General features: G+C 44.7%; 1 protein-coding gene across 5 annotated transcripts in view; it reads left to right on the top strand.

The window, feature by feature from the left end:
- Positions 1 to 25,007, top strand: part of PDE4DIP (phosphodiesterase 4D interacting protein) — a 114,651-nt gene that overhangs the window by 55,977 nt on the left and 33,667 nt on the right. For 4 of the 5 annotated variants that reach the window (XM_081915005.1, XM_081915004.1, XM_081915007.1 and 1 more), the window contains 15 exons: positions 450 to 569; positions 1,076 to 1,168; positions 1,599 to 1,817; positions 2,898 to 3,056; positions 5,946 to 6,059; positions 6,545 to 6,682; positions 7,384 to 7,563; positions 7,862 to 8,056; positions 9,024 to 9,158; positions 9,698 to 9,779; positions 10,648 to 10,739; positions 10,999 to 11,115; positions 11,469 to 11,606; positions 12,131 to 12,243; positions 12,669 to 12,805. In XM_081915005.1, coding sequence (XP_081771131.1) covers positions 450 to 569; positions 1,076 to 1,168; positions 1,599 to 1,817; positions 2,898 to 3,056; positions 5,946 to 6,059; positions 6,545 to 6,682; positions 7,384 to 7,563; positions 7,862 to 8,056; positions 9,024 to 9,158; positions 9,698 to 9,779; positions 10,648 to 10,739; positions 10,999 to 11,115; positions 11,469 to 11,606; positions 12,131 to 12,243; positions 12,669 to 12,805 — 2,032 coding nt within the window. The remainder of the gene's footprint in view (positions 1 to 449; positions 570 to 1,075; positions 1,169 to 1,598; positions 1,818 to 2,897; positions 3,057 to 5,945; positions 6,060 to 6,544; positions 6,683 to 7,383; positions 7,564 to 7,861; positions 8,057 to 9,023; positions 9,159 to 9,697; positions 9,780 to 10,647; positions 10,740 to 10,998; positions 11,116 to 11,468; positions 11,607 to 12,130; positions 12,244 to 12,668; positions 12,806 to 25,007) is intronic. The other variant, XM_081915006.1, reaches the window with a different exon arrangement.

Consider the following 25,007-nt stretch of genomic DNA (forward strand, 5'->3'; position numbering starts at 1 on the left):
AAACCTGAAATCCTCAGGTTTCATCTAAAATTTCCCAAAATTATGGGGCAGTAAACTTTCCAATAACACAATATATGTTGGAGGCTTAGGAAATTGCAATTCATGTAAATATGTAGAAAGGTTGAGTAATTCAGCAGTAGGTTAAAGCTGTACAGGCATACCTCATTTTATTGCACTTTGCAGATACTTCTCCTTACGAGGATGTGGGCGCAGCTGTAGGCAGCACAGCTGCTTCCAGGGAAAGGAAGCTGCCTCCCTCTCCACTCCACCCCTGCAGCCGGCGGGGCCTGGCTTAATAAACCGCAGTAGAGTGTAAACATAACTTATATGCACTGGGAAACAAAGAAAATTGTGGCACTCAATTTTCCCTGAGGTGTGCCTGTACTGAGAATGGAAAAGAGTATCTTATGTGGTCGAGTTCAAAGTGTGTGTTTGTTTACGACATTTAGCAGCTGCAAGAGAAACTGAATGAGATTGATTTTGAACTGATGTCTGTTCAGCATACATCCCAGAGACAGGATCACAAAATCCAGACCTTGAATGAGACCTTGAAGAGCAAAGAGAAAGAGGTTTGTAGTGTTGCCATCTCCTTGTCCAGTAAATGCTGAAATAGAGCCAGTGATTCAAAATTACAACTAACTGTTATTTGTAGCATATGAAATCTTCCCAGTATGTGAAATTGGGTAAGATAATTCTATAGAGAATGGGGTGAGCTGTCCTTTCTGGTACAGCATTTTAGGAAATTCTAACAGTCTTGTTGCACCTTGGGGCGGAATTTCCCGAACATGCCCACCAGCTGAAGGACTCTGTCTTGTGCAGCGGGGCCTCTGCTTTGTGCTCTACCTGAAATAGGCTCTGGTGGGGATTCAGGGGACCCGCCCCCCCAGAACAGCACTCGGGGAGGAGTTGGGAGATTTCTCCTTGTAGCAAGTGGCAGCGCTTGTGCAGAGAGAACATGTGAAATAATGCAATGTTGAAATCCATTATCTCAACTACCCCACTACAGATTATGTCTCGGGAGAGGGAGGTGATAGGTGCCTTTGCTCATTTCTCACTGCTCAATTCTGTCCTGTAGTCTGAAGAACTGTACCGTGTAATTGAAGGGCAGAATGAGACAATAGCCAAACTACAAGACACACTACATAAAACCCAACTTGGGCAATTGCAGGTATGTATCTTATTTTGATATTTCTTGTCTTATATCGAATATGTCTTGTCTTATCCCAGACATTTGAACTAGAGGTTCAAAGTATATTGCCCCGATGTTTAGAGTACTGTATTTCAAGAAAATTAGCTGTAGATTGTAATATATGGTAAACAAAGATAATATAATAAGTAAACAAAGATAATCCCCATTAGATTCCAAGGAGACAAAATACACAGCCAAGCTATTCAGATTATGTAGTGTACATGCAGATGCCACTAGCTACTTCCTCACTGTCTGAAAATGTTCCACCCTTAAAGAATTTTGCCTGCAGCATTGGCTACCGGCAAGAGCCTATGATATACCATGGAATGCACTTTTAAAAGCTCCAGTATTTTTCTGGGCAGTGATTTCAGTCTTACCCCCCCCCTTTTCTGTTTTCACCTTTCTGCAGATCCCAGGGGGCTCCTCCATGTTGCAGCAGACACAGCCGGTAGCACTCCTTGAGGTACAGAACACACTTTTCTTCACTCAGCTGGAAGTGCAGCAACTGAAGACGGCTCAGCAGAAAAAGGATCTCCAGTTGGCTGAGGCCAGGAAGACCTCCTGCCTTGCAGAAACATGGCTGCAAGAGGAGCAGCAGCAGAAAGAGGCTGCATGGAAACACAACCAGGTATGGCATGAATTCGTTCGTTGAGCCCTTTTCACCCATCAAAATATTATTATTATTATATTATTATTATCATTATTATTATTATTATTTATACCCCGCCCTCCCCGGCCAGGACCACGCTCAGGGCAGCTAACACCAAATATATAATACAATAAAAACACAAATGATTGATTAAAATAGAGTTCAAAATCACATTAAAATCAAAATGAAATTTAATGGCAACAACTATAGTGGTAAGGAATATTAAATATTCATCAGGCCCGGCCATCCGTGCTGGTCCCATAGAAAGAGGGAGGTTAAAGGCCTGGCAGAACAGCTCCGTCTTGAAGGCCCTGCAGAAAGATGTCAAATCCAGCAGGGCCCTGGTCTCTTGCGCCAGAGCGTTCCACCAGGCTGGGACCAGTCTAACCTCCTTGAGGCCCGGGACCTCCAAAGTATTAGTGTTTGCAGACACTAAGGTCCTCCACGGGGCATACCACGGGAGGCGGTCCTGTAAGTACGAGACTTCTAGGCCATGTAGGGCTTTAAAGGTCAAAACCAGCACCTTAAACCTGACCCTGTACTCCACCGGGAGCCAGTGCAGCTGGTATAGAACTGGCTGAATGTGGTCCCACGGTGAGGACCTCATAAGGAGCCTCACTTTGGCATTCTGCACCCGCTGGAGTTTCTGGGTCAGTTTCAAGGGCAGCTCTGCATAGAGCGAGTTACAATAATCAAGCCCGGAGGCGACCGTCACATGGATTGCTGTGGCCAGATCAGGGTGAGAAAGGTAAGGGACCAGGCCTAAATGGAGCTTGAACAGCTGAATGTCTTGCATTGTCCTTTGCTGTACTTCAAGGGCCAGAAAATGTTTTCATGTCACAAATAAAAAGCCTCACGTTACTAACTGTAAAAGTAAGGTTCACACAACTGGTTTGTGGCAGTGTGGTGGAAATGGCCAGAGTTTGCCTTTTGGGGAGTGTGAGCAGTCCTGTCGCTTTCCCTGTTGCAGCTCAGTTCAACCTTTCTGCCCTTTTGAGAGCTCCAGAGATGCTTCCAGGCCTGATTGACTAATGACTACATTGTTGTGTTGGTTTCCAGGAGCTGCGTTGTGCTCTTCAACAAGTAAGAACAGAGCTGCAGAACAAAAACTGGCAATGTTGTACTTTGGAAAGAGAAAGATGGTCAGAGATGCAGAAACAAGAGCTGAAACTGAAGCATTTGAAGCACAGGCTGGCTTGCAGAGAACAGCTTCTACAGGTGAGATACAGATGGGTTGTCAAATTCTGTATGGGCAAAAACACACCTTATTTCAGATGGTGTGTTTGTGTTTAACAGGTGAGAAGGTCCAAAGATAAAACCAAAACAGTTCCCAGAGTTGTTGGTGTTGGGTTGGGAAATACAGTTGCTAAAGGGAATCTTCCACACTAGTCTGGAATTAACCAGCTTTGTTCATCTGCATGATGCTGTCATCCTGTATATTTTTTGCAGTAGTTCTGTCTTTTCTCACAAAGGCTATAACATTTTCAAAAGAACAGAGGAGTGGTGTAGAGCTGTTATACAGTGGTTCCGCTCCTTCCTCCTGGGCCGTGTTCAGAAAGTGGTGTTGGGGGATGTGTGTTCAGACCCCTGGGCTCTCACTTGTGGGGTGCCTCAGGGTTCTGTCCTCTCCCCCATGCTTTTCAACATCTACATGCAGCCACTGGGAGAGATCATCAGGGCATTTGGGCTGGGTGTTCATCAATATGCGGATGATACCCAGCTCTACTTCTCCTTCATGTAACGATGCACAGGGAAATGAACCTATTGCAACTCAGCACACATTTATTATAAGATTTGTGAGGAACCTCATTTTTGTTCACTTTTACTTGGCTAAAATATGTGAAAAGTATAGTAAAAAAAAAGGAATGACACCCACCACAATGAGGCTCAAACACCCCAGCAGCCATTTCACACCAGTTGGTGCCAACAGAGCATATTGGGATGTACTCAAAGGAAAAGCTCAGTAATGGAAGGTTTATTTAATTCTGCTTTTGGCTTACAGTGCATTGCTAGGAATCTAACAACACATTAGAAACAGGCTAAAACATTATCCCATTGTTCAGTTAAGATGAGGCTTGTTAATTCTTTATTCCATTCATTTCTCAAAGTCTGTGTGTCAGATTGACACTAAAGTTCTGTAAAAAGTAATAGCTGGGGTTTTTTTAGCTTCTAAAAAAGTGTTTGAGTATTTCCTGTGTCTTGGATGTGAATGCATCAAATATCAAAGGAGATCCTAATCTAGCCAGCACTTCCTGCATGTACTGTTTATAAATTTTATCAAAAGCTTTTTCAGTATCCTAAAAAAAAAAAATTACTTTCTTATTCTATTTAAATCTATTAGATCAGCCACTAGCCTGATATTGTCTGAAGCATGTTTAGTTTTAGTGAATCCTGCCTGGTCACTCATTATTATTGGCAATATCCCTTGTTGCACTCTATTTGCCAAAACGGTTGTTAAAATCTTTATATTTACATTAGTTAATGATATTGTCTGGTTTTGGTATAACCAATATATGCTTGACTGAATGTCATTGAAAAAATTCCCCTCTTCATATAATAAACATAGTTTTGATGCTAGAAGATCCACACAGTTTTAAATCATTCAGATGGGAATCCATCTAATCCAGATCTTAAAATCAGAGATGCTAAAATTGTTTTTGTATACGGTTTAAATTTGGTATTTTTTTTAAAAAAAGAAATGTGTATCTTCCTTTTCTACTTTCATTGAGTTGCCCATTCTGCATGAAATTTTAAAAACCTGGGTATTAATATCACTTGGAGAATTTTATAATTCACTGGTTGCCCCTCTAATACTGGGAATCAATGCTCTGTCTTTCTTTTGTTTTAAACAATTAGCCAAGATCATGGCTGTTTTTTCACCATTTTCCTAGTATTTCTTCTTTGTACATGCAAGCATGAATTCTGTCTGTTAAGAAAGAATATTATTTAATTCATACTTTTTTGTATTTTGTAGATGGATTTCTAATCATTTGTGCCCAAGATTCTTTCATTTATCAAGTTATTCTTTCCCTTGTTTTTAAGCTGATTTTTATTGGAGGCAGGTGCTATAATATGTCCACTGATACGTGCTTTGTACGCTTCCCATTCAGACTTTCACACAGAGGTTGTTGCTTAATTCAGTTCAAAATATTGTATAGTCTCTTCCCACTTTGGTTGAACAAAATGTTAATCATTAAGTAAAGACATATCAATACACCAGATACTAGAAGCCTTCCCCAGGTTATGGCCCCCACATAACTGCATTATGATCAGGTACATAGTAGGGCTGGGTGATGTATCAAAACATTGCCCCAAAGCAGTTTGAGGTCTTGACTGCAGTTAAGGATTTCAGAATTTCCAACCCGGCAGTATATTGCGAATACAAGCCTCCTCCCTCCCTCCTCCCTCTAGCCACTGCCTACCCTTTGCATGTGTTCATTGCCTTCTCCAATCACGGAAACAACCGCTGAGACGGTTAGGGTGCCAGTGACAGAAAACTGATTCTGAATCTGACCGGACACAGGTTAGAGCTCAACGCTGAGCCTACCAAGTGACGGCGAAGAGGACTTTCACTTTTCACTTTCTTCACTGCCTCAATTACATCTGCAGAAAATAGCAGCAGGAGACTCTTTCAGGTGGTTCATAATTTAACGGAACCACCTTTGCCATCAGGGCCTGGTATAGACCCCAAGATCTCCTGCAATGATTGTGCAAAGCTGTTTTTGCAGATAAATTCACTCAGATTCGGACTGCTTGTGGCTACCCCCATCCTGTGAGCAGGCATGCAATGGTTTTCCAGAAAGCTTTCAAGGTAAGCCCTATCTAGGCTGCTCTAGAGTACATTGCAGTGGCCAGTCAAGGTGAAAGGAGTCGAAGGTGCTGGGCCAGTCCTTGCTGTCTCATGATAAAAGGCCATGCTTGGCTGTGGCTTGTGCCCTGACCTTGGGTAAATGGGGGTCAGAAAAGTTGCCTCCTTGTCCCTATTCACAACTGCTTCATTTGCCTTCCCAAGAACACTTGGATCTCTCACCAGCATTGCTTCTCTCTTGGAGCTTTCTGAAGTTGCTCAGGTGTTATTGATGGTGTCAATATGTTCCATTTCTGCAGGAATCTAAGGAACTTATTCAGTATCACCAGAGCTTGGACAAGAGCCCCACATCAGCTGATAATATGGTGAAGAAATTGCAACAACGAATCAAAGACAGGGATGCCATCCTGGAGGTAATTACAGAGGTGTCCAGCACAATCTCTTGTGTATTTTTTCTGTGTTCACACTGGTGCCATCCTTTGCTGTCCCAGGTCTCCTCAGCTGGTAGGTTTTGCGGAGCACAGAGCACCCTGCTCTGCACCTCTGAGGTGGCCTGCTGCTCTTAGGTGGCAGTCTGGGTGGCTTCTGTAGGGGGTGGGGCTGCATCTTGCCCTTTCCCTCAGGCAGCCAAATGTCTTGGACCAGCCCTTGCAGTGCCAAGAGCAGATGTCCTCTTTTCTCTCTTGTCTGGCGCATTGAAGAGGGGAAGGGGAGCTGAATCTCCCTCTTAACGATGAGTGGGGTGTGAGTTGTGAGTTCCACAATATTGTGGAACCCTTTTTCTATGTTTGTAAACTATTTAAATAGTTTATATGTATTTCATTAAATTATAATCTTGGTTGCTTGAGTTTGTGACGCTTGCTACTTCTTTGCCCACTCGTGGCCTTTTTTGTTGCAGCGAGCGGTCGATGAGAAATTCTGTGTGCTTGAAGACAAGGAGCAGGAGCTGCAGCAGCTTCGCTTGGCTGTGAAAGAGCGAGAGCATGACTTGGAAAAGCTGCGCAGGGTCCTCTCCCATAATGAGGCTACCATTCAGGTGGGTTGCAGCAGGAAGGGCAGTGCTTATGCCATTCCTTCCGTCTGCCATGGTTCCCTCCCACTCTTGAGACTGGCACTGTATTAATGCAGCACTCTTCAAGACGACTCTTGCAGCAATTTCTTTGCCATTGCTTTTAGGTTGACTTGAGCTATGTTAGGGTTAATCCAGAGTTTCAGAGTAGCATTCAGCACAACTTAATTATACCTAATGGTGCCAACAAGCCAGCCCAACGTTTCTATCCTCACATAGAATCATAGAACCGTAGAGTAGGGTCCTCTAGTTCAGCCCCCTGCAATGCAGCAATCTCGGCTAAAGCATCCATGACAGATGGCCATCCAAGCTCTGCTTTAAACCCTCCAAGGAAGGAGAGTAAGTCCACAGCCTCCTGTGGGAGACCGTTCCACTGTTGAGCAGCTCTTACTTGTAGTAGCTCTCCAAAGTCTCTGCAAAGGGCTTTTCTCTCCTGAATTGGGTTCTTCTGCAGCAGAGATCGTAGGAGTTGAACTTGGACCTTAAAACCTTTAAATGTCCAAAGTATGCATACCACTGTAGAGCTGTGCCCCCCCCCCAGTGCCATGTGCATAAAGGACCTGATGGAAATAGATGTTGCTTGTTTTGTACCATGAGAAATCTAGATGGAAGTCTGGCTTGGCCTTCTGTTGATCTCTTTGCTATCCACTCTCTCCCCTCTCCCGTAGGGAATGGAGAGCTTGCTGAAAGCAAAGGGCCTGGAACATGAGCAGCTGTTGACAAGCTACCAGAATTTGCGCTGGCTGAAAGAGGAAGTTGAAGCAAAATCTCTCAAGTGGCAGGCAGAGCAAGAGGGAACAATCCGGCAGCTGCAGGCGGCGTTGCATGACAGGAATAAGAAAGTGGAAGTAAGTGAGAAAGGCAGCTCTGTTGGGAGGCCCTGGGACTGTTGCCCCCTCCTCTCAGCCAGTGATTGATCCAGGTTCACAGTCATTCTGCAGGTATGACATTGTTACTAAACCAGAATCCAGAAAGCAGTTGTTGGTTGTGGTGGTCATTGTGCATTGCCAGAAATGGTGCCCAGGTAATCGTAGTTGAATAACCTCTGAAATTTCCTCTTCTCCTTGATCTCAGCACCCTGTCTTAAATAGGAAGGCCTGCTTTCCTCCTCCCTCTTGATTATCCTTGTCATTGTCATTTCCCTAGGCACTGTCAGCAAAACTGCTATGCAAGCTGGGGCCTGGGCAGAGGGAGCTTGTGGAAGAGCTGTATCTCTGCCTTCAGCAGAAAGAGCAGATCATAGAGGAACTCCTCAGTGACAAGAGCCAGCAGACTGTGGAGCAAATGGCTGAGCTTCAGGAGTTGCTTCAAGCTGTCCACACCAGAGAGCAGCAGAGTTGTGTAAGTGGACAGCTGTGCACTGGGGTTGGCACTCTTCTCTTGGGCTTTCAATGCCGCTCTCTCCCAGATGCATCTGCAGGCATCTCTGTCTCAGCAAGAGAGACTCAGTGGTTGGGGAGGTGGAGCTCCTGCATGGCTACGATGGCTATGTTTTTCCTCTGCTTCCAGAGGTAATATGTCTCTGGAAACCAGATGCTGGGACTCAGAAGTGGTGAGGATGCTGTTGCCCTCAGGCCCTGTTTCCAGGCTTCCCATGGGCATCAGGTGGGCCTCCGTGAGAGGAGGATGCTGAATGGCCCTTTGGCCTCATCCCTCGGGATTTTTCTTATGCCCTCAGGTTCTTCTGCCTAGTATGCCTTCTTTGTGTATTCTCTTTAGGAGTCTTTCCATATCAAATATTTGTACCTCACGCTTGGGCTCTCATGACAGGCTAGGGATTCTGTGAGCGCACTCCCCACCCTGCTGAGTTGCTGGATGTCGTCTTCGAGGGGATGTTGGAGGCTTGGCATCCACACCCAATCTGCCTTGTCTGGTGTGGCTGAGGCTCGCAGTTGCCCCAGAGCCCATGGAATCCTACCTCAGATTATATCTGGTTCAGTCCATGTGGCAGGGTGTGCTTTTGATCTGTGGTGTACTTTTGATCTGGGCAGGAGTACGCTGATCTAGAGTTCTACACTGCTGGGTGAAACTGCCACCTCTCCCGAGTCCCTTGGCCACCAGTGCCTGGCTGCAGCTTGTTTCTGCCTCAGTGGCAGAGGGACTCGGGAGCAGCAGTGGTTTCACTCGCAATATGCCACCAGGAAGAGCCGCCTTCACGGTTGGCCCTCCTACCAGTCCTAGTTGATGTATCAGTACTGCCCAGAGTGGCTGGGACAACCCAATCAGATGGGCAGGGTACTACTACTACTATTATTATCATTATCATCATTATTATTATCATTATCATTATTATCATTATCATTATCAGATATCTTCTGAGAAAATGGCACGGGCTTTAATAGAAAGAAGTTGCGAGCTGCAAGATTTACGTCAGCAACTGCAGCTTTCACAAGAGAAGATGGAAGCTTCCACTGCCCATCTCCTACAGAAGGATGACTCGGAAGTAAGAATGTGCTTCTGTGAGAGAACATTCCCTCCCAGAGGTTGGCCTGAGAGGGGGAGGGGAAGGCCTGCTTGGAAAGAAAAGGGGTGAGGAAATGGAGGTCCACGCTGCAATAATCTGTGCCCTGAGCAGACTCTTCCATCTTCAGTGGTGCTCAGCCTCCAGTGCCGCTTGTGCTCAGGGCTTAGGAATCAAGTGGGGAAATGGTTGCATGATGGCCTGGCCTGGCCTGCAAACCCAGGACCATATGGAGAGAACTGGTTTCTAATGATGCATTTAGCATCACATCTAGCTTGGCCCTATGTGTGCAGTTTTAAAGCAAAGTGTTTTCAGAGCAGAGCCTTGAAGTCTTTCCTAAAGGAAAGAAATGAGAGCAATGTTGAAGTGAGTGAGCAGAATTGGTGCTTCTCAGAGGGAGAAAACAGACTGTGAGCAAACACTGTAGTTTCTCATTGTTCAACTTTGGAGTTGAATACTTTATTCAAATTCTCAAGGCCTATGAATTATCAGTGAAATAATGTGTATATTTATGTTCTTAGGCACTGAGGCAAGAAAGCTCAAGCAAGAGCCCCACTACCATGACATCTAAGAACAGAGATGGCCATTTCAACATGGAGAAAGGTTGGTCCATAAGCAGCTTCCATTCAGTTTAACCCTTGACCACCCAGAATGTTTGCTGGCAGGAACAATTCAGCTGCTTCATGCTGCATGTGACCTCTAAGCCCACGGCTGCTTGTCAGGGAGATGGAGCTCTTTGCTTTGCCTGCAGAGGCCCTTTGCTCCTCCAGGGAACTGCCCCTGCCTGAGCACACTGGACAGGTGCTGCCTGTCATTGTAGTCCAGGGATGGGGAGCCTTTTGCCCTCGCAACCCCCATCAGCCCCAGCCATCAGGACCAGTGTTGGCAGTTGTAGTCCACAGGTTCCCCATCTCTTGTGTGGATATTACTGCACTAGGTTTAATTTGGTGCACAGCACCCTCCTGTGTCCTGAAGGAAAATCACCTGGCTTTGAGACTGCCTTTCTGGCACCGGGTGAAAGCTTTTTTATTAGTCCAGGGTTTCTTTGGGGAGAGGGGAGGGGAGCAGCTGACCTGTTAATCTCTGTTGCTAATAATGAATAAGATTCTGTTCTCCCATTATTTATTTATTTTGCTTTGTTCTTATTAAATTTTATTAATTTATTTTGTCTCCTGTTCTCTGCTGATCTAGGAGTTTCTTTGGGAATGCCCTAAATAAACAAAGCTGAATCAACATGTGATTATATAGTTGCGTGCATCTTTCTCTCTGTGTGTATTCATTTTAAAAAAAACTTTTGGGAGGAAAGTGGAATCCTTAACTCTTTTTACTCTGGTTGTTTTTCAACTGAAAGTTCCCCTTCACCTCCAGGTTTTTCTCTCCACAGGGATTGCACCGCTTTTGATTTTTAAAGTTGTGAGACGGGGTAAGAGGCATGAGATCCCAGCCTAATATTGTTCTGCTTTCTCTCCAGGAGCTTGGGAGGCGACTGCTGGACTTGAGGAAGAGCTTACTGGTGCCAAAGAACAGCTTGAGCTATTGACACAAAAGGAGAAGGAAAGCAGAGTGAGTCTGAGTCAAGGTATTGAGGAACAGAGACCCCTGGCAGCACAACCAGCACGCCCATGTGCTGCCTGCTGAGCAGGAAAGGAAGGGCTGTAGTTCTGGGCAGTTCTCCTAGGGAAGGATGCCATGTGCCAGCCGACAGATCTAGCAGACAGGCAAGCCTAAGACAGCATGAGAAACATTTGCCACATCCTCATGTGGCACTTCTCTCCCTTGCCTTCTCTTTGCTGTTACTGGCTCTCGTTTCTCTTCTCCACAGTTGGAACTTGCTGCTCTTCAGTCTGTCCTGGTCTCCCAAGAAGAGGAGCTACAGGTTCAAGCTTCTGATGTTGAATCTCTGACTAGAAGCATCCAGATAAAAGAAGAACTCATAAAGGTGGGACAAAAGGGCCCTGACTCTGTTTCTCTCTGGCTGCAGATATCTGTGTGTATAGTTTAGTATATGATTTAACACTGGCAGCAGAAAACCTTTGGTTAAATGCAAGATATAAGAAGCAGCAGAATCTTTTAATATGAAGCAGGTTTAGTTTGTTTAATCACAGGCCTTCTTTGGGATGTTGCAAATGAAAGACCTGTGTTGGGTTTTTAATTCAGGGCCTCCCATTACAGATGTACTCCACACTTTAATGATGTGGAAGATCTCTTGACTGGAAGTTGGTGGTAGACGCATGGCCCAGGGCCATGACTGCACTTTTCCATTCTCCAAGTCACTCTCTCCTTGACTTCCAGGACTTGCAAATGCAGCTGGTTGACCCTGAAGAAATGCCAGTAGTTGAGCGACTTTCCCAGGAAGTGTTGATGCTTCAGGAAAAGGTAGCCAAGATGGAACAGCAGGGACAGGAAGTTGCTGAAAACAGAAGACTGCAGGTATGGCAGAAAAGTGTCGCGGCGATGTGGTGGACACAGGCTAGTTTGATTTATGTCTGTTTCCTGCTCCTCAAAGTTGCTCAGAGTTACCTATGTAGGCTTTTCTCACAATAGCACTGTGAGACTACAGTGAGAGGGTGACTGGCTGAAAAGGACTGTGAACTTCCTGAGCAGGCACTTAATCCCCAAACGGCAGTCTAAGGGCAGCCCTCTGTTGATTGCACTTCACAAACCAAGTTTTACTCAGAGTAGACCCACTGAAATTAAGGGGTCTATTTCTCTGTCTGTGGGAAATTGGAGGCTTTCCTCCTTTGCAAAAGACTCTGATATCAGCACCATTAAAAGCAGTCTTGGTGTGTGGAATGGTTCACCTGCATCTGCCTTCGGTCAAGATCTTCCTCAGGAAATAAGAGAAGCAAGCGGCATAAATGCAGCTCAGGTCACAATGTGGCACAAGGTGACTGTTAAATAGCATTAAAACGCTCACGTAAGCACAAAGTGAAGGCAAATGTTTGCGCTTTCAGCTGCTGCAGGTGTTGGAGGGGCTGGCAGCAGAGAAGAATCAGCTGAATGAAACTCTGAAAGCCGAAAAGCAGCTCTACAGCACTTTGGTGAAGTTTCAAGCTCATCCTGACAGGTGAGGAGATGCTCTGTTCCCCTGCCTCCAGTGCTGAGGCATTTGATGGGTAGAGGCTGGAGTTTTCTTTGTAGCTGCGACTAGAAACTCTTTCGCTTATGTTCCCTTGCTTTCCCACCTCTTGCTGTTTGCTTGACATATCTATAAAGATTATAGGCTAGTTTAGTAAATCATAAACCCTCAAGGTGTTATTTGGAAGAACTGTTTGTATACCCAGGTTGTCAGAAGTGAGCACCCACCTTGCAGCACCCACAGCTTTCCCCTGTTTTCTCTCTGTTGGCGAGAGCGTTGCTGAAAGGCAGCTGCGAGGAGTGAGGTGGTTGGTGCTTTTGAAGGAATGAGAGTAAGTGGTGAGCAGAGAGAGGTGGTAGACCTTGGCAGAACAACTCCTAAACTGCTCCTAATCTGCTTCCCTTTCTGCATAGTCTTGCCAGCTGTCAGCATGAACAGACACTGCAGGTGGAGCTGGAACGGGTCCAGGCCATCCGTGGGCAACTGGAAGAGGCTCTTGGAAGAAGTGTGGCTCACCTGAGCAGGCTGGAATCGCTGGATGGCATTGGAGGTGGGGAACAGGAGCGTGTGACAGTCCTGCCCAAGCATGCCTTCTGAGCTCTGGCCGTCACACTACCGCTAGCGCAGAGCAAGCCTGTCTTGACACTGGGAGGCTGATAAGGGCTTGCTGGAAGCCATATATGCGTCATTCATGTTCCTGGTACAATCTTGCCAGGGAGATTGTATAATAGATTTTGGCAGCCAATAATTCCTTTCTAGTGGCTCCCCGTCACCTCTTCCCCCGTTTGGCTGAATAAAGATTCTCCCATCCCTGCTCCCTCAGAATCTGTGTTAATTGTTCTGTGCCATACCAAACATGCATTTGTCATAGAGGGTTTTGTTTTGTTTTGTTTTGTTTTGTTTTCGGAGCACCAGTTCCCTGTGTTTTCACCCACTAACTCCACAAAGCTATTTATTAATTAAATTATTTAATAGCAGACTCCTCATAACAACTCACAGGGATAAGCATAACATCAATGGAGGCAGGCCAGTCTGGAGAGTTGCATGTTGCTTCATTGTGGTGATTTATGTGAATTGTTCCCTGGCTAACCTTGGGGAGTCTTTGGACCTTGATTTTGCATCCCAATTCTGGCACAATTCCTGTACTGCCATGCTAAGTAATGCACAGTGGAATAACAAACAAACAAACATCTTAAAATTAATTCAGACAAGTTAAAATCCGGGCAATTGAGAGTGGTTAATAATTGCCAGGACCAACTGTTTCCACTGATCATACAAGGACCTGTGAGTGGGTTGGGGGCCTCCTTCGGGCTTGTTTTATACAAACGAAAGTAAGTCAAACCACATCCTGCCCAAAGGCCTTGCAGAACAGCTCCATCTTGCAGGCCCTGTGGAAAGATGTCAAATCCTGCAGGGCCCTGGTCTCTTGTGGGAGAGCATTTCACCAGGCCAGGGCCACAGCTGAAAAGGCCCTGGCTCTAGTCAAGGCCAGTCTAATTTCCCTGGGTTGATATTTGCAGACCGTAAGGTCCTCCATGGGGCATACAAGAAGAGGCGGTCCTGTGGGTACGAGGGTCCTATGCAGTATAGGGCTTTAAAGGTTAAAACCAGCACCTTAAATCTGATCCTGTACTCCACTGGGAGCCAGTGCAGCTGGTATAGCACTGGGTGAATGTGATCCCGCAGCAAAGACCCCGTAAGGAGTCTTGCCGCGGCATTCTGCACCCGCTGGAGTTTCTGTGTCGGTTTCAAGGGCAGCCCCACATAGAGTGTGTTACAGTAATTAAGCCTGGAGGTGACCATTGCATGGATCACAGTGGCGAGGTCAGGGCGAGAGAGGTAAGGGACCAACTGCTTAGCTTGGCAGAGATGAAAAAATGCTGCCTTTGTTGTAGCTGCAACCTGCGCCTCCATAGAAAGGGAGGCATTGAAGATTACACCCAAACTCTTGACGGAAGGCGCTGGCACTAGTTGCGCCCCTGCAAGGGATGGGAGTTGGCCAGCCAAAGGACCTCTGTCTTCGAAAGAAGACCTGTTAACAGGCATCTCACCCAGGGTAGCTTCATAAAACATCAGCCTATGCACATTCAAAGGCCTGTCAGAACAGCTGTGAGGAGTTACTTTCACTTGCAGGATTCAGCCCAAATTTGGCTTTTGGCGGGTCCTAAGTTTAGCTAGATCCTGAGTGCATTCACAGAGACGGAATGCAAGCCTTCAACCCCAGCCCGGAATGACATGGCTGGAAAAGATTGCTGTGGATTCAGGTGGCTAAGAGGACATGAACCCCTGCCCAGTCAGTCAGCAAGCATTATGTTCCATTTCCCCCAAAGAACCCATGGATCTAATGGAAATTGTAGGCCTGTATTGGCTTTGAAGTGGCATTCTGTAAAGACAACATGTTACTTACCCTGAATTAACTCCCTTCATGCTTTGTAATGAGGTTGCTAATACCTCCAACTTGGAATAGTCAACTTCGAAGATGCTTTGCTTTTGCTGTTCCTTGGTGCAGTACTTTAATGTGTGGGCAACGAGCTAGAAGATTAAGCCTCTCTGTGCCTACCTTTTATGACAGCAAAAACTAGCAAATTCCCAGTATAGGGCCCATGTTTACCAGTTACTGGAAACAACAGAGGAGAGCTGCTTTCCTTTATGCCCTACTTGTCAGCTGCTAGGAGCATCTGGCTGGCAAATGCTGGAAATGGACAGACTTTATTCCTGTGCTTCAGCACCAGAAAAAGCAAAAACTTACTGGTACATAAACACTAGATCAAATATTTCTCTTGGTATCAGTTCTCCTCACTGAAGGCAGACCCAGAGGCCACGGAGGTGGACACTTCATCATTCCACTAGATTTGGAACTTTTCTTTGTCGCTCAACCATAATGCTGGCATTATTTATTATTGTTGCTGTCTTGTATCTCACTTGAGAAGCAGATGGTGAAACTCTGACTGCAATCTTACATACCAAGAATAAGTGCTATTGGGTTCACTGGTGCTTGTGTCTGAGTGGATGTGTATCAGATTGTGCAGTGAATCCTACTTTTTTCAGTGCTTAACTAGGAAAAGAGCCATTGGCTCCTCATTGCCATTGTGAGTGTAACTGGGTAGCACACCACCTGTGGAATGCAAGCAGCCAGCCATTGTCCCGTGTTCAGCTAGGAGTTGGGAGAGTGCTCCTAAATTCTTGTGTATCATGGAGTGTTTACTTGCTTTTTGTAGGTTCCTAGCCCTCATACTTGCTAGAGTAGGACTGAAAATGAGAGTAAAGCCTGCTAAAGATGCCAGGGAAACAAGCTCAGATCTTGTGCTTTGAAGTAGGAAGTTTCTAAACCATTTTGGAAAGGGCTGTTCCGTTTTAGGTTAGTTGAGGAAGAAAAACAGGCTTGGATCCTGAGAGCAGTTAACTTACGGAAATTCACAGAAGAGAAATTTCCTCTTCCTTCCCTTTGCCCCTTTCCTATACCATTCTGAACAATATAGGGTGGGTGTGGGGGCTTCAGGGGGAGAAGCCCCAATAGGACTTGCATTCTAATGTAAGTTAAAGTCTATGGAAGGACTGTGTCCAACCCTCCAGAGCGGCTTTGGCGTGGGGAGCAGTCGGCTACCAGGGCAGGGAGCTGGGCCTGGAAACTTCCTTTTTCTGAGCTTAAGTTCCCTTAGGATCCAAACCACAGGGTTCCTTCAGCTTATGGCAAGAGCCTTGTTGTGAAGCAAGGGGCCCCAGGTCAGTCCAAGCCTTTTAATTAAAACGTGCCTCATATTGAAAGCCTGTTTTTCTCATTCATGGAATTATAAAAGAAACTGGGAGCCCTTCTACTCTGCACAAGTAGATGTTACACTGGGAATCAGCCAGTGGTTAAAATAAAAATAAAAAGTAGGACATGGGAGGAAGGGTGAGACTTCCATGAGGGCCAGAGTCGGGGAGAAAAGAGTTAAACTTCTCCCTTTACACAGCGGTTCTGACAGTAATCACTTTACCATACCTACTATTTTATTTTTAAACCATGCTGGCACCTAGCTTTGTCCTAAGTTGTGGATTCATTTGCCATCCTAGGGCAATTCTATTGCTAACTTGTGAATATATGTGTTTGCCAGGAGGTTTCTCTGTTTACAGTACAATCACAATTTACTTGTGTTTAATATGTGCAGTTTCAGCTTTATGTGTTTGAAGTGCGGCTGGTTGAAAGGCGGAGAGTTTAAAAGCAGAGAGTTTAAAAGCGCTTTTTGTGCAGGTTTTCCAGGTGTGGAGAGGGCCTTTAAGCTCTCTGCCTTATGGGGGGGTGCACACCAGACCTGCTTGGTGTGCCAGCTCTGGAAGGCAAAGATGGCTGGCGCGGGAGGCAATTCTAAGGGGGCGCTTTGACTTGGGTGTATTTTGTGTATATGTGCCATCTCCAGAACTTAACTCCCATGCAAGATGTGATTGTACTGCATCTCACTCCTGGTTTTCTCCTGCCTGACCTTGATGTGTCACCCCTTCCTCATAGCTATGTACAGGCTGGCAGTGCCTAAACTTGTTATGCCTCCCATTTGTTTACTGGGCTGCTTTTTATGAACGGGGGCTCACAAGGTTCCATCTAAGACTTCTTCTGCCCAGGAAGCTTATTGTTTTTGACTAACAACACATGGAAGCAAACTTAAGTTTGCAGATATTTGTGTCATCCACACCCATTCATTATGAGGCAGAATTAGCTGTGGCTTTCTGTTGCATGTACTGTGGCTGGCAAACCCAGATTTGTCCTCTCTGATACAGGCGAGAGGTAAGCTTTGGCTTGAATGATTTCCCACAAAGTGGCTCTCTTAATGTAGACACCTACCCCCCCCCCAGCAATTGTCCCCCTGCCTCCTACGCCAGTCATCTAGTTACCTGTTACTTTCTTTGAACGTCTACAACTTTGCCTTTGGAGCATAGGCGCCGACTCCATGGGGCCTGAGGGGGCCCGAGCCCCCTCAAAAATTCGTTTGGGGGGGCTCTGCCCCCCCAATAATTTAGGAAAATTATTAGTTATATTATGCTTTGTAAAATCACAAAATTATGTTGGTATTTTTTATTTTCCTTGTTTGACGATAGTTACCTTTTAAAATACATTCAGTAATGAGTTAAAACAAAGCCACTCCCGATCTAGAGAGGGGGTGGGGTTGCGGGCTCTCGACCATTCCCCCTAGCTCATTAATATTCACCGCCCACGGCGGCAGCCAATCTGCTGCCGCAAAGGGCGGGCCCTCACAGGTTCACTTAAGGTTGGGGCAGCCCGGGGCTCGCCCCTTTCGTTCCCCCAGCAGCAGCGGTTTGGAGGTCTTGGCCCCCCCCCCAATATTTTTTATAAGTCGGTATGGGCCCCCGCCCCCCCCCATATTTTTTATAAGTCGACGCCCCTGCTTTGGAGTGTCATCCTGGGGTCATTCCACGCCAAATCACCTGGTGCCATGTGCTCTTACGACTCAGATTTTCTTCCAAAAAAATATTATGTATAGATACCTATGAGATAACCTCCATTTAATTTTTTTAAGATTTTTTGGTCCAAAATTGGGCACAGGAGAATTTAAATTTTTTTTCCATTTTCATGTGATTTAGGGTAATGCAATTTCTGTGTCTGTTTAGAAAAAAAAATCCTTTTTCACTTATTTTTCAACCAATTGGGCTGATTTTGGTATCAAAATAAAGCTAATTGTGGTCTCTTTCAAAATAAGGTATAAAAATGGTATTAACTGGCACAGAAAAGGGTCACTGACCATTCAAAGTGAATTTTTGTCATTTTATTCCCGGAAGGTTCAATAAGCCCTAGAGCACAAACGACAACTAACACATGTATCATACTTTTTTTGTAGAATGGGCTAACCATGTACTTGTTATGTTTTAAAAATGAGGGTGTTTTTTGTCATTATAAAATAAATTGATTTTGAAGTAAATTGTTTACCAAAAACATTTTGTTTGGGTACAGGTTTAAGGTCTCTCTGAGCTTCAAATAACTCACACATTTGTGAGAATAGTTAAAATACTACCCTCCTATGTTATAATGTCATCTGATATATTTTTAAAATTAAGTTTTATTGATTAATAAAAACAAAATTCATCTTAGAGCCCTTGTTCATTTTATTGTGCAATGATATGGTCAAAGCTATTTTGTTTCCCATTCATGTAATATGGTCAATGATGCTGTTGTTGTTTTTTATAAATTTTATTGGATTTTACAATTTAATATTCAACCAAATACAGTCATACCTAGGGTTGAATATGCTTCGGGATGAGCGTGTTCGAGTTGCGCTCTGCGGCAACCAGAAAGTAACGGCGCGCGTTACTTCCGGGTATCGCCGCTTGTGCATGTGCAGACGCTCAAAATGAGGTCACGTGCATGCGCAGAAGCGGCGAAAAGTGACGCCCGCGTACGCAGACGTGCCGTTGCTTCTAGATGCGAATGGGGCTCCGGAATGGATCCCGTTCGCATCTAGAGGTATCACTGTAACACAATGTAACATTTGTCATATAAACAAAAAGTGGGGGGGCCCTCCCCATGACTTCCCTCAACTTCCCCTTCTGGCTTTTTAAAGATTTATTACTTCTGCTTAATTTTTGTCTTATTTAAATTCTTATCGTTTGGCTTATCGAACCTACCATGAGAGCACGGCCGAGTATTAAAATCAGATGATCTGGCGTGGAATGACCCCCCTACGTAAAAGCTCCCAGTGTTAGTTTGCCATTGGTGGCTGCAGCCTTCATTCAGTCTCATTGCCAGCTAATGCAACATTGTGAAGCTGGAAGGACAGGGCTCTCCTGCTTTTTAGTGTAAGAGGAGGGAAACCTTTGGCAGGAAGAGACTTCCTGATACTGCAAGGAAATGGAAGTTTGTGTTGTGTGTGCCCAAATTCTCCTGTACAAATTCTGTCTGTACAGTCTCTAAATCAGAGTTGCCAGTTATTCAGCTATAGTGAGGGGGAAAGTATTTGAACCCCTGCTAAATTTGCCCGTTTGCCCTCTGACGAAGAAATGACCGGTCCATAATTTTAAAGGTAGGTTTATTGTAGCTAAAAAAAAAAAAAATTCCTTCCAGCAGCACCTTAAAGACCAACTAAGTTAGTTCTTGGTATGAGCTTTCGTGTGCATGCACACTTCTTCAGATACACAGATTCTTCAGATCTGAGTGTATCTGAAGAAGTGTGCATGCACACGAAAGCTCATACCAAGAACTAAGTTGGTCTTTAAGGTACTACTGGAAGGAATTTTTTTTGTTTTGACTATGGCAGACCAACACGGCTACCTATCTTTATTGTAGCTGTGAGAGACAGAATAACAACAGGAAAACCCCCAGAAACCCAGAAGACAAGAGTCAGAGATTGATGTGCATTATAATGAGTGAAATAAGTATTTGATCCCTTTGCATAAGAAGACAGTAATTGGTGGCAAAACCCTTGTTGGCAATTACAGAGGTCAGACATTCCTTGTCGGTGGCCACCAGGTTTGCACACATATCAGGAGGTATTTTGTTCCACTCCTCTTTGCAGATCCTCTCCAAGTCAGTAAGATTTCAAGGCTGATGTGTAGCTACTCAAACCTTCAGCTCCCTCCACAGATTTTCGATGGGATTAAGATCTGGAGACTAGGCCACTCCAGGATCTTAATGTGCTTCTTCTTGAGCCACTCCTTTGTTGATCAAATACTTCCGCCCCCCACTCTGCCATCCAGTGTCTCTCCTATTAACTTGTCTTTTCCCCAGACTTTACTGGAGGTGGTGTGGTGTGGAATAGAGCAGAATGCAGGCTAGCAGCTCTGCTGAAGGCTGAGAAATGTTGGTGATTTGGCTTTGCTTGGAGTGCAAATCCCTCAATAAAACCTGAGAATGTGGCCGTCCTCTGTTGAATGAAGTGTAGAGCTTTGTCCAGTGCATGTGTGCACATGCATGATTGTCACACTGGTTGTGGATGTGTTATTTGGGCAAGAATTTATATTTTCCCAGATCAGGGTGAGAAAGATGTCCCAGGCAGAGCTGCTAGGGAGGTCTGCTTGGAAATCAAGCCGCTGCTCCTTTGTACATGGGCACCGATAATGAAACAGGGCAGTGTATTTCTAGCTCCTAAGCAGAGAACTCTTCTTCCGGTCTCTAGCCGCTCTGGAATAAGAACATTATAATGCTGCAGGAGCCAGGGAGGGGATGTCAAAAAAGGACCAGGGAAGGGGATTTTCCAGCACTTCCGAAGCTTTTTGGCATTGTGCTATAAAGGGCTCAGGTTCAGGGTTGGCTTCCAATGGGAACGTGAGAAATCTCTTGCTATGTAGAGGAATGGGGAGAGGGGTCTAGAGAGGAAGGAAGGGCAAGGCTTTCCATTTCTACCCTCACAAAACGTCCACTCTAGTGAAGGAAGGGAAGGTTTTCCCTCTTCTTCCTGGGCATCTTCCTGACCTTAATCCTCATCTCCAGATTACTGTAAACTGTTAAGGGGGCATTCCCCCCCCCATTCAGCAGTTTCTAAAAATTCTTTGATGTTTTGGGTTACTTTCTGATTTACAAACCAAGATACTTCTGCATACCTGGGGGACCCCATGAAAGCACCCCCTCTGTATACAATCCTATATACAAAGACATCTAGCTTTCCTAAATTAAATCAAACATAAATAACACATTGTTTGTTTCTTCTGCCTCTTCATTACAAAGCAGTCCTGCTCAGGAGGGGCAGTGTCTAGAAATCTGGGGAAACGGGGGTAATAACTGTATTTTATTGCATTAAAAAAGTACTCCTGCTAATAAATTTCTAATGATACAGTAGACTTCTCAAGATACCAGCAATCTCATTTCAGATTTATGCTTAAAGTAGCAATAAAGAAGAATTCTTTTGATGGGTTTCTCATGGCCTATTATTATTATTATTAGTTTGTTAGAATAGTCTACAGTACAATTCCGTGCATGTTTACTTGAAACCAAACAGTGGTTTCAGTGGGATTTACTTGTAAATGCTCAGAGAATTACAGCAGTGATGCCTGATCCTACAAAAGTTTGCTCAGAGAAAAATCCTGCCAAGCTCACTAGTTGCTCCCAGTCAGGGGTGCCAACTTGAATAAAATATTGGAGGGGGGTCAGGTAAGCCCTGCCCCACATCATCACAAGATCATTTGAATGGCAATGCCCCTCAGCTTTGGGAGGCCCTGACCACCTCAGATATTTTATTGGGGGGGGGGGTAAAGGGACCTTGGCCCCCAGTAGTTGGCTCCTCTGCTCCCAGTCAAGGGTGCATAGTTCTTCAAGAGATACTGGCACACTTCTGGCCCTTGTGGAAAGAATGGGGCCAAGACTCTTCAGGGAGGTGGGAGCAGCTCCTATTGGGTAAGTGGAAGGCCAAGCCCAAATCCCCCACAAGGTTTTCCAAACTATGTGAAGCAAAGTAAAGCTCGAGAGTCAGCCAAATATTAAATGACAAGTTATGGTGCTATCAATGCACACAAGGGGAGGCGGAAGGCCTAAAGGCATCTGTAACCCTAACGGGTGTTTGTTCAAAAACAGCTCAGTGGGACCAGAATGCCGACCTTTTTTTGGTTGGAAGTGGGATGGAAAATAGGAGGGGGGAATGCAATGGAGTCTCCAAGAAAAGATTGGCTGGATGGAATGTGGACCTCTGAACAGGAGCACTCCTGCGGCAGGTCCCACTTGATAAGGGAAAGGAAATGGAAATCTGCTTGAATCTGAGAAATCTGTTAAGCCTTGACGGGCATGCGGGAAGTATGTGTCTCCAGGCTGAGCAAAACCAAGAAATCAGTTGGGAAAGCTTCTGAGACCTTTACCACTCCCTCTGGAACAGCCCTTTCAATCCCATACTTTAGAGAAATGCATCAGCCATGTAAATAAAATTTAATGTTGTGCAGGGACAAATATGATTAGGAAAAAACATTCTGCTATGGGAATAATGAAACCCAAGAGTAAACTGCTTTATATACAGAAAACATATACTATATGATGGGACCAGACACCACTAAGAAAACGGCACAACTATAAAACAGAATATGAGTTAAATCATTCCCCTTCAGAGTGTGTCGCCTCCCTTAGAAGTCAGAGTCTGCACAGCATTCTTAACATCACCTGGGTTGGAAGTTCCTTTAAAAATTAAAACTATATCCAAGACAACTTTAAAATTCATTATGAAAGAAAACCCTTAAATATAAGTAACATGAAAAATCATTAGGTTCTTTCCTGTACTATAGTTTGCAGTACATGAGATTTTACTCTTATCTTGGGATCAATAAAATCCCACTGAGACGAGAAGGGTTTTCCCAGGCAGAAATGAAGCCCTGTTCATTTGTTCACTAAGAGCAATAGGCTGCTTCCATCAGAGCTCTTCCACAGACTTTTTGCCAAAGCTCTCAAGTTTAGAACAGGGAAGTTGTGGTCCTCTAGATGTTATTTCATCCAAGACAATTGGCCAGTGGGGGCCGAAATACATTATCATCTTAAGATCCCTGCTCTAGAACATTAAGATGATAATTTAAAAGTGGGCTGCAGAATAAAGGAAATCAACCCAAACTGTTTCCTCACCGAACCTATTGAGGCATCCCCAACTCCCCAATTATTATTTTTGCTACCATGGCAGCTGGAGTGGTCATATTCAAGGGTAAGAGACCAAGTAAGTCAGTAAACACACTGCCGTGTCTTCGTCTTTTATAGACTGCTTTGGGGTCCCCCAGGGAGATGCAGTTGCAGCAATCCTGACACCCTCTATTTTTGTCCTAGCGGGTGAAGGATAGGAGCTTCCAGGGTCACAGGACTTGGGCAACACTTGAGTAGTGGAGCCAAGTAGCAGTTTGAGCTTCCGACACTAATCTGCTGTTCATTTGTTCTAAATGTACCTTTCAATAGACAATTTCTTGATAGTTGAATACAGTATTCTGAGGCCATCAAGGATTGCATAAGGATAATTTCCTTACAGAGCTCCTGTGGTTTCAAAAGTGCAGCAGATGAATACAGTCTGCGTGGGAGCACATCCCATGTTCTTTAGTATACAAGACTGGTGTTCCTACAGTAACCTCACCAGAAGGATTTCTGTATGTATTTAGCCTGATTTCTCTTTGGGCATGTGTGTTGCAATTGATTTGAGATCAGCGAGGTACTCTTGGGGACGTCTTCTTTTTGCGAAGAAGACCCTGCTTTTCTCAGAACAGATTTCCTATCACAAAATTTCTATAATATATCTACACCCAAATTTGTTGTAACTAGCAACCTGTAGGGTGAGTGCCAAGCTCTGTAAGCCTCTGTTAGCATGTTCAGACTACTCTTCTTCCTATCCGGCCCATCCTCCTTTTATAATGCAAGGCCATCATGAGCTAGTGTGGCAGAAGAGATATTATACATTTGATAAGGCTGATTCTAAGCCTGACTTGGATTTTTTTCAGGGTGCTCTGCAGAAAGTTCTAACAGGATATCAACATAGCAGAGAAAGAGGTGCCAGTGCCATGAGAGGGACTTCATTGCAGGGGCAAGAAGAGCCTGCATCCAATCTGAGATGAATGCTCACTTTTCTAAAAAAATGAGCGTGGAAGGGATCCTTCAAGGCCAGCCATCCAGCTGCTTAATGCACACAACTGGGTTTTGCTGGAACTTATTCATAGGCAGGCAGGAGAGGAATGAATGGGGCCCAACAAGAATGACTTGTGTGCCACAATGTATACTTTTGTCCTTTAGGTTTGGCCCTCAGACCCCTCAAGTTTGTTTTTCAGTTGCTACCAATAAGCCAGAGTCTGCTCTGAAGGGTTGGAGCTCTACCCTCTGGTAAAATCAGAAAATAAATCTACTTTCTGACCAGGAGGTGGCGTCACCACAGATGTGAAAACTGCTCTGGACACCAAAGCTGAATGCACACTGTATAGCTGAAACACATTGGAAGCACATTTTCTCTCTCTCTCTCTCTCTCTCTCTCTCCAAGGGTTGGACTCGATGGCCCTTGTGGTCTCTTCCTTTTTTTTTTTTTTAACGTCTGTTTATTAAGTTTTTTACACAAGTCTCCAAACAATCATCTAAAACAATATCGTAATATACATAAAAAAGCGAAAAAGATGATAAAAGATTAAAGAGAAAAAAAAAGAAGAAAAGAAGTTAAACAAAATGGGTAAAAGAGAAAAGAAGGAAAAAGGTAAAAAAAAAACAGAAAAGAAAAGGGGAAAAAACAAATATAACAACAAAGTGACTTCCATCCTTCCCGGTTTGGGTAACAAAATCCTTATGGCTTACTCGCTGATTACATTACCAATACCGTTGTTCAGACATTGCAGGTATTACATTCCATCCACTGAGACTTTCTTCACTCCGAAAGTTACTTCAACATAACCCAGGAATTTACTCCAGTCATTTATTAACTTGGTATTATTTTGGTGCCTAATTCTTTGTGTTAATCTCGCTAGTTCTATATATTGGATTAGTTTCAACTGCCATTCTTTAATTGAGGGGGTATTCGGCGTTTTCCAGTTCTGCGCCAGTAAAATTCTGGCCGCAGCCGTGGCATATTGGAAGAAGTTTTCGTCTTCTCTTCTAATCTCCTCTCCTACCATTCCTAAAAGAAAAGTCTCTGGTATCTTAGGGAAGTTATACTTTAATATTTTCTTTAATTCTTCATAAATTTGATCCCAGAATCCTCTCACCACCTCGCAGGTCCACCACATATGGAAGAAGTTTCCCACCTTGTTCTTACATCTCCAGCAGGTGCTGTCTCCGGATTTGTACATCTTCCCCAGACTTGCCGGGGTGATGTACCAACGATACATCATCTTCTCTAAGTTTT

This window comes from Podarcis melisellensis, assembly GCF_964234715.1.
Source record: "Podarcis melisellensis genome assembly, chromosome: 6".
NCBI lineage: Eukaryota > Metazoa > Chordata > Lepidosauria > Squamata > Lacertidae > Podarcis > Podarcis melisellensis.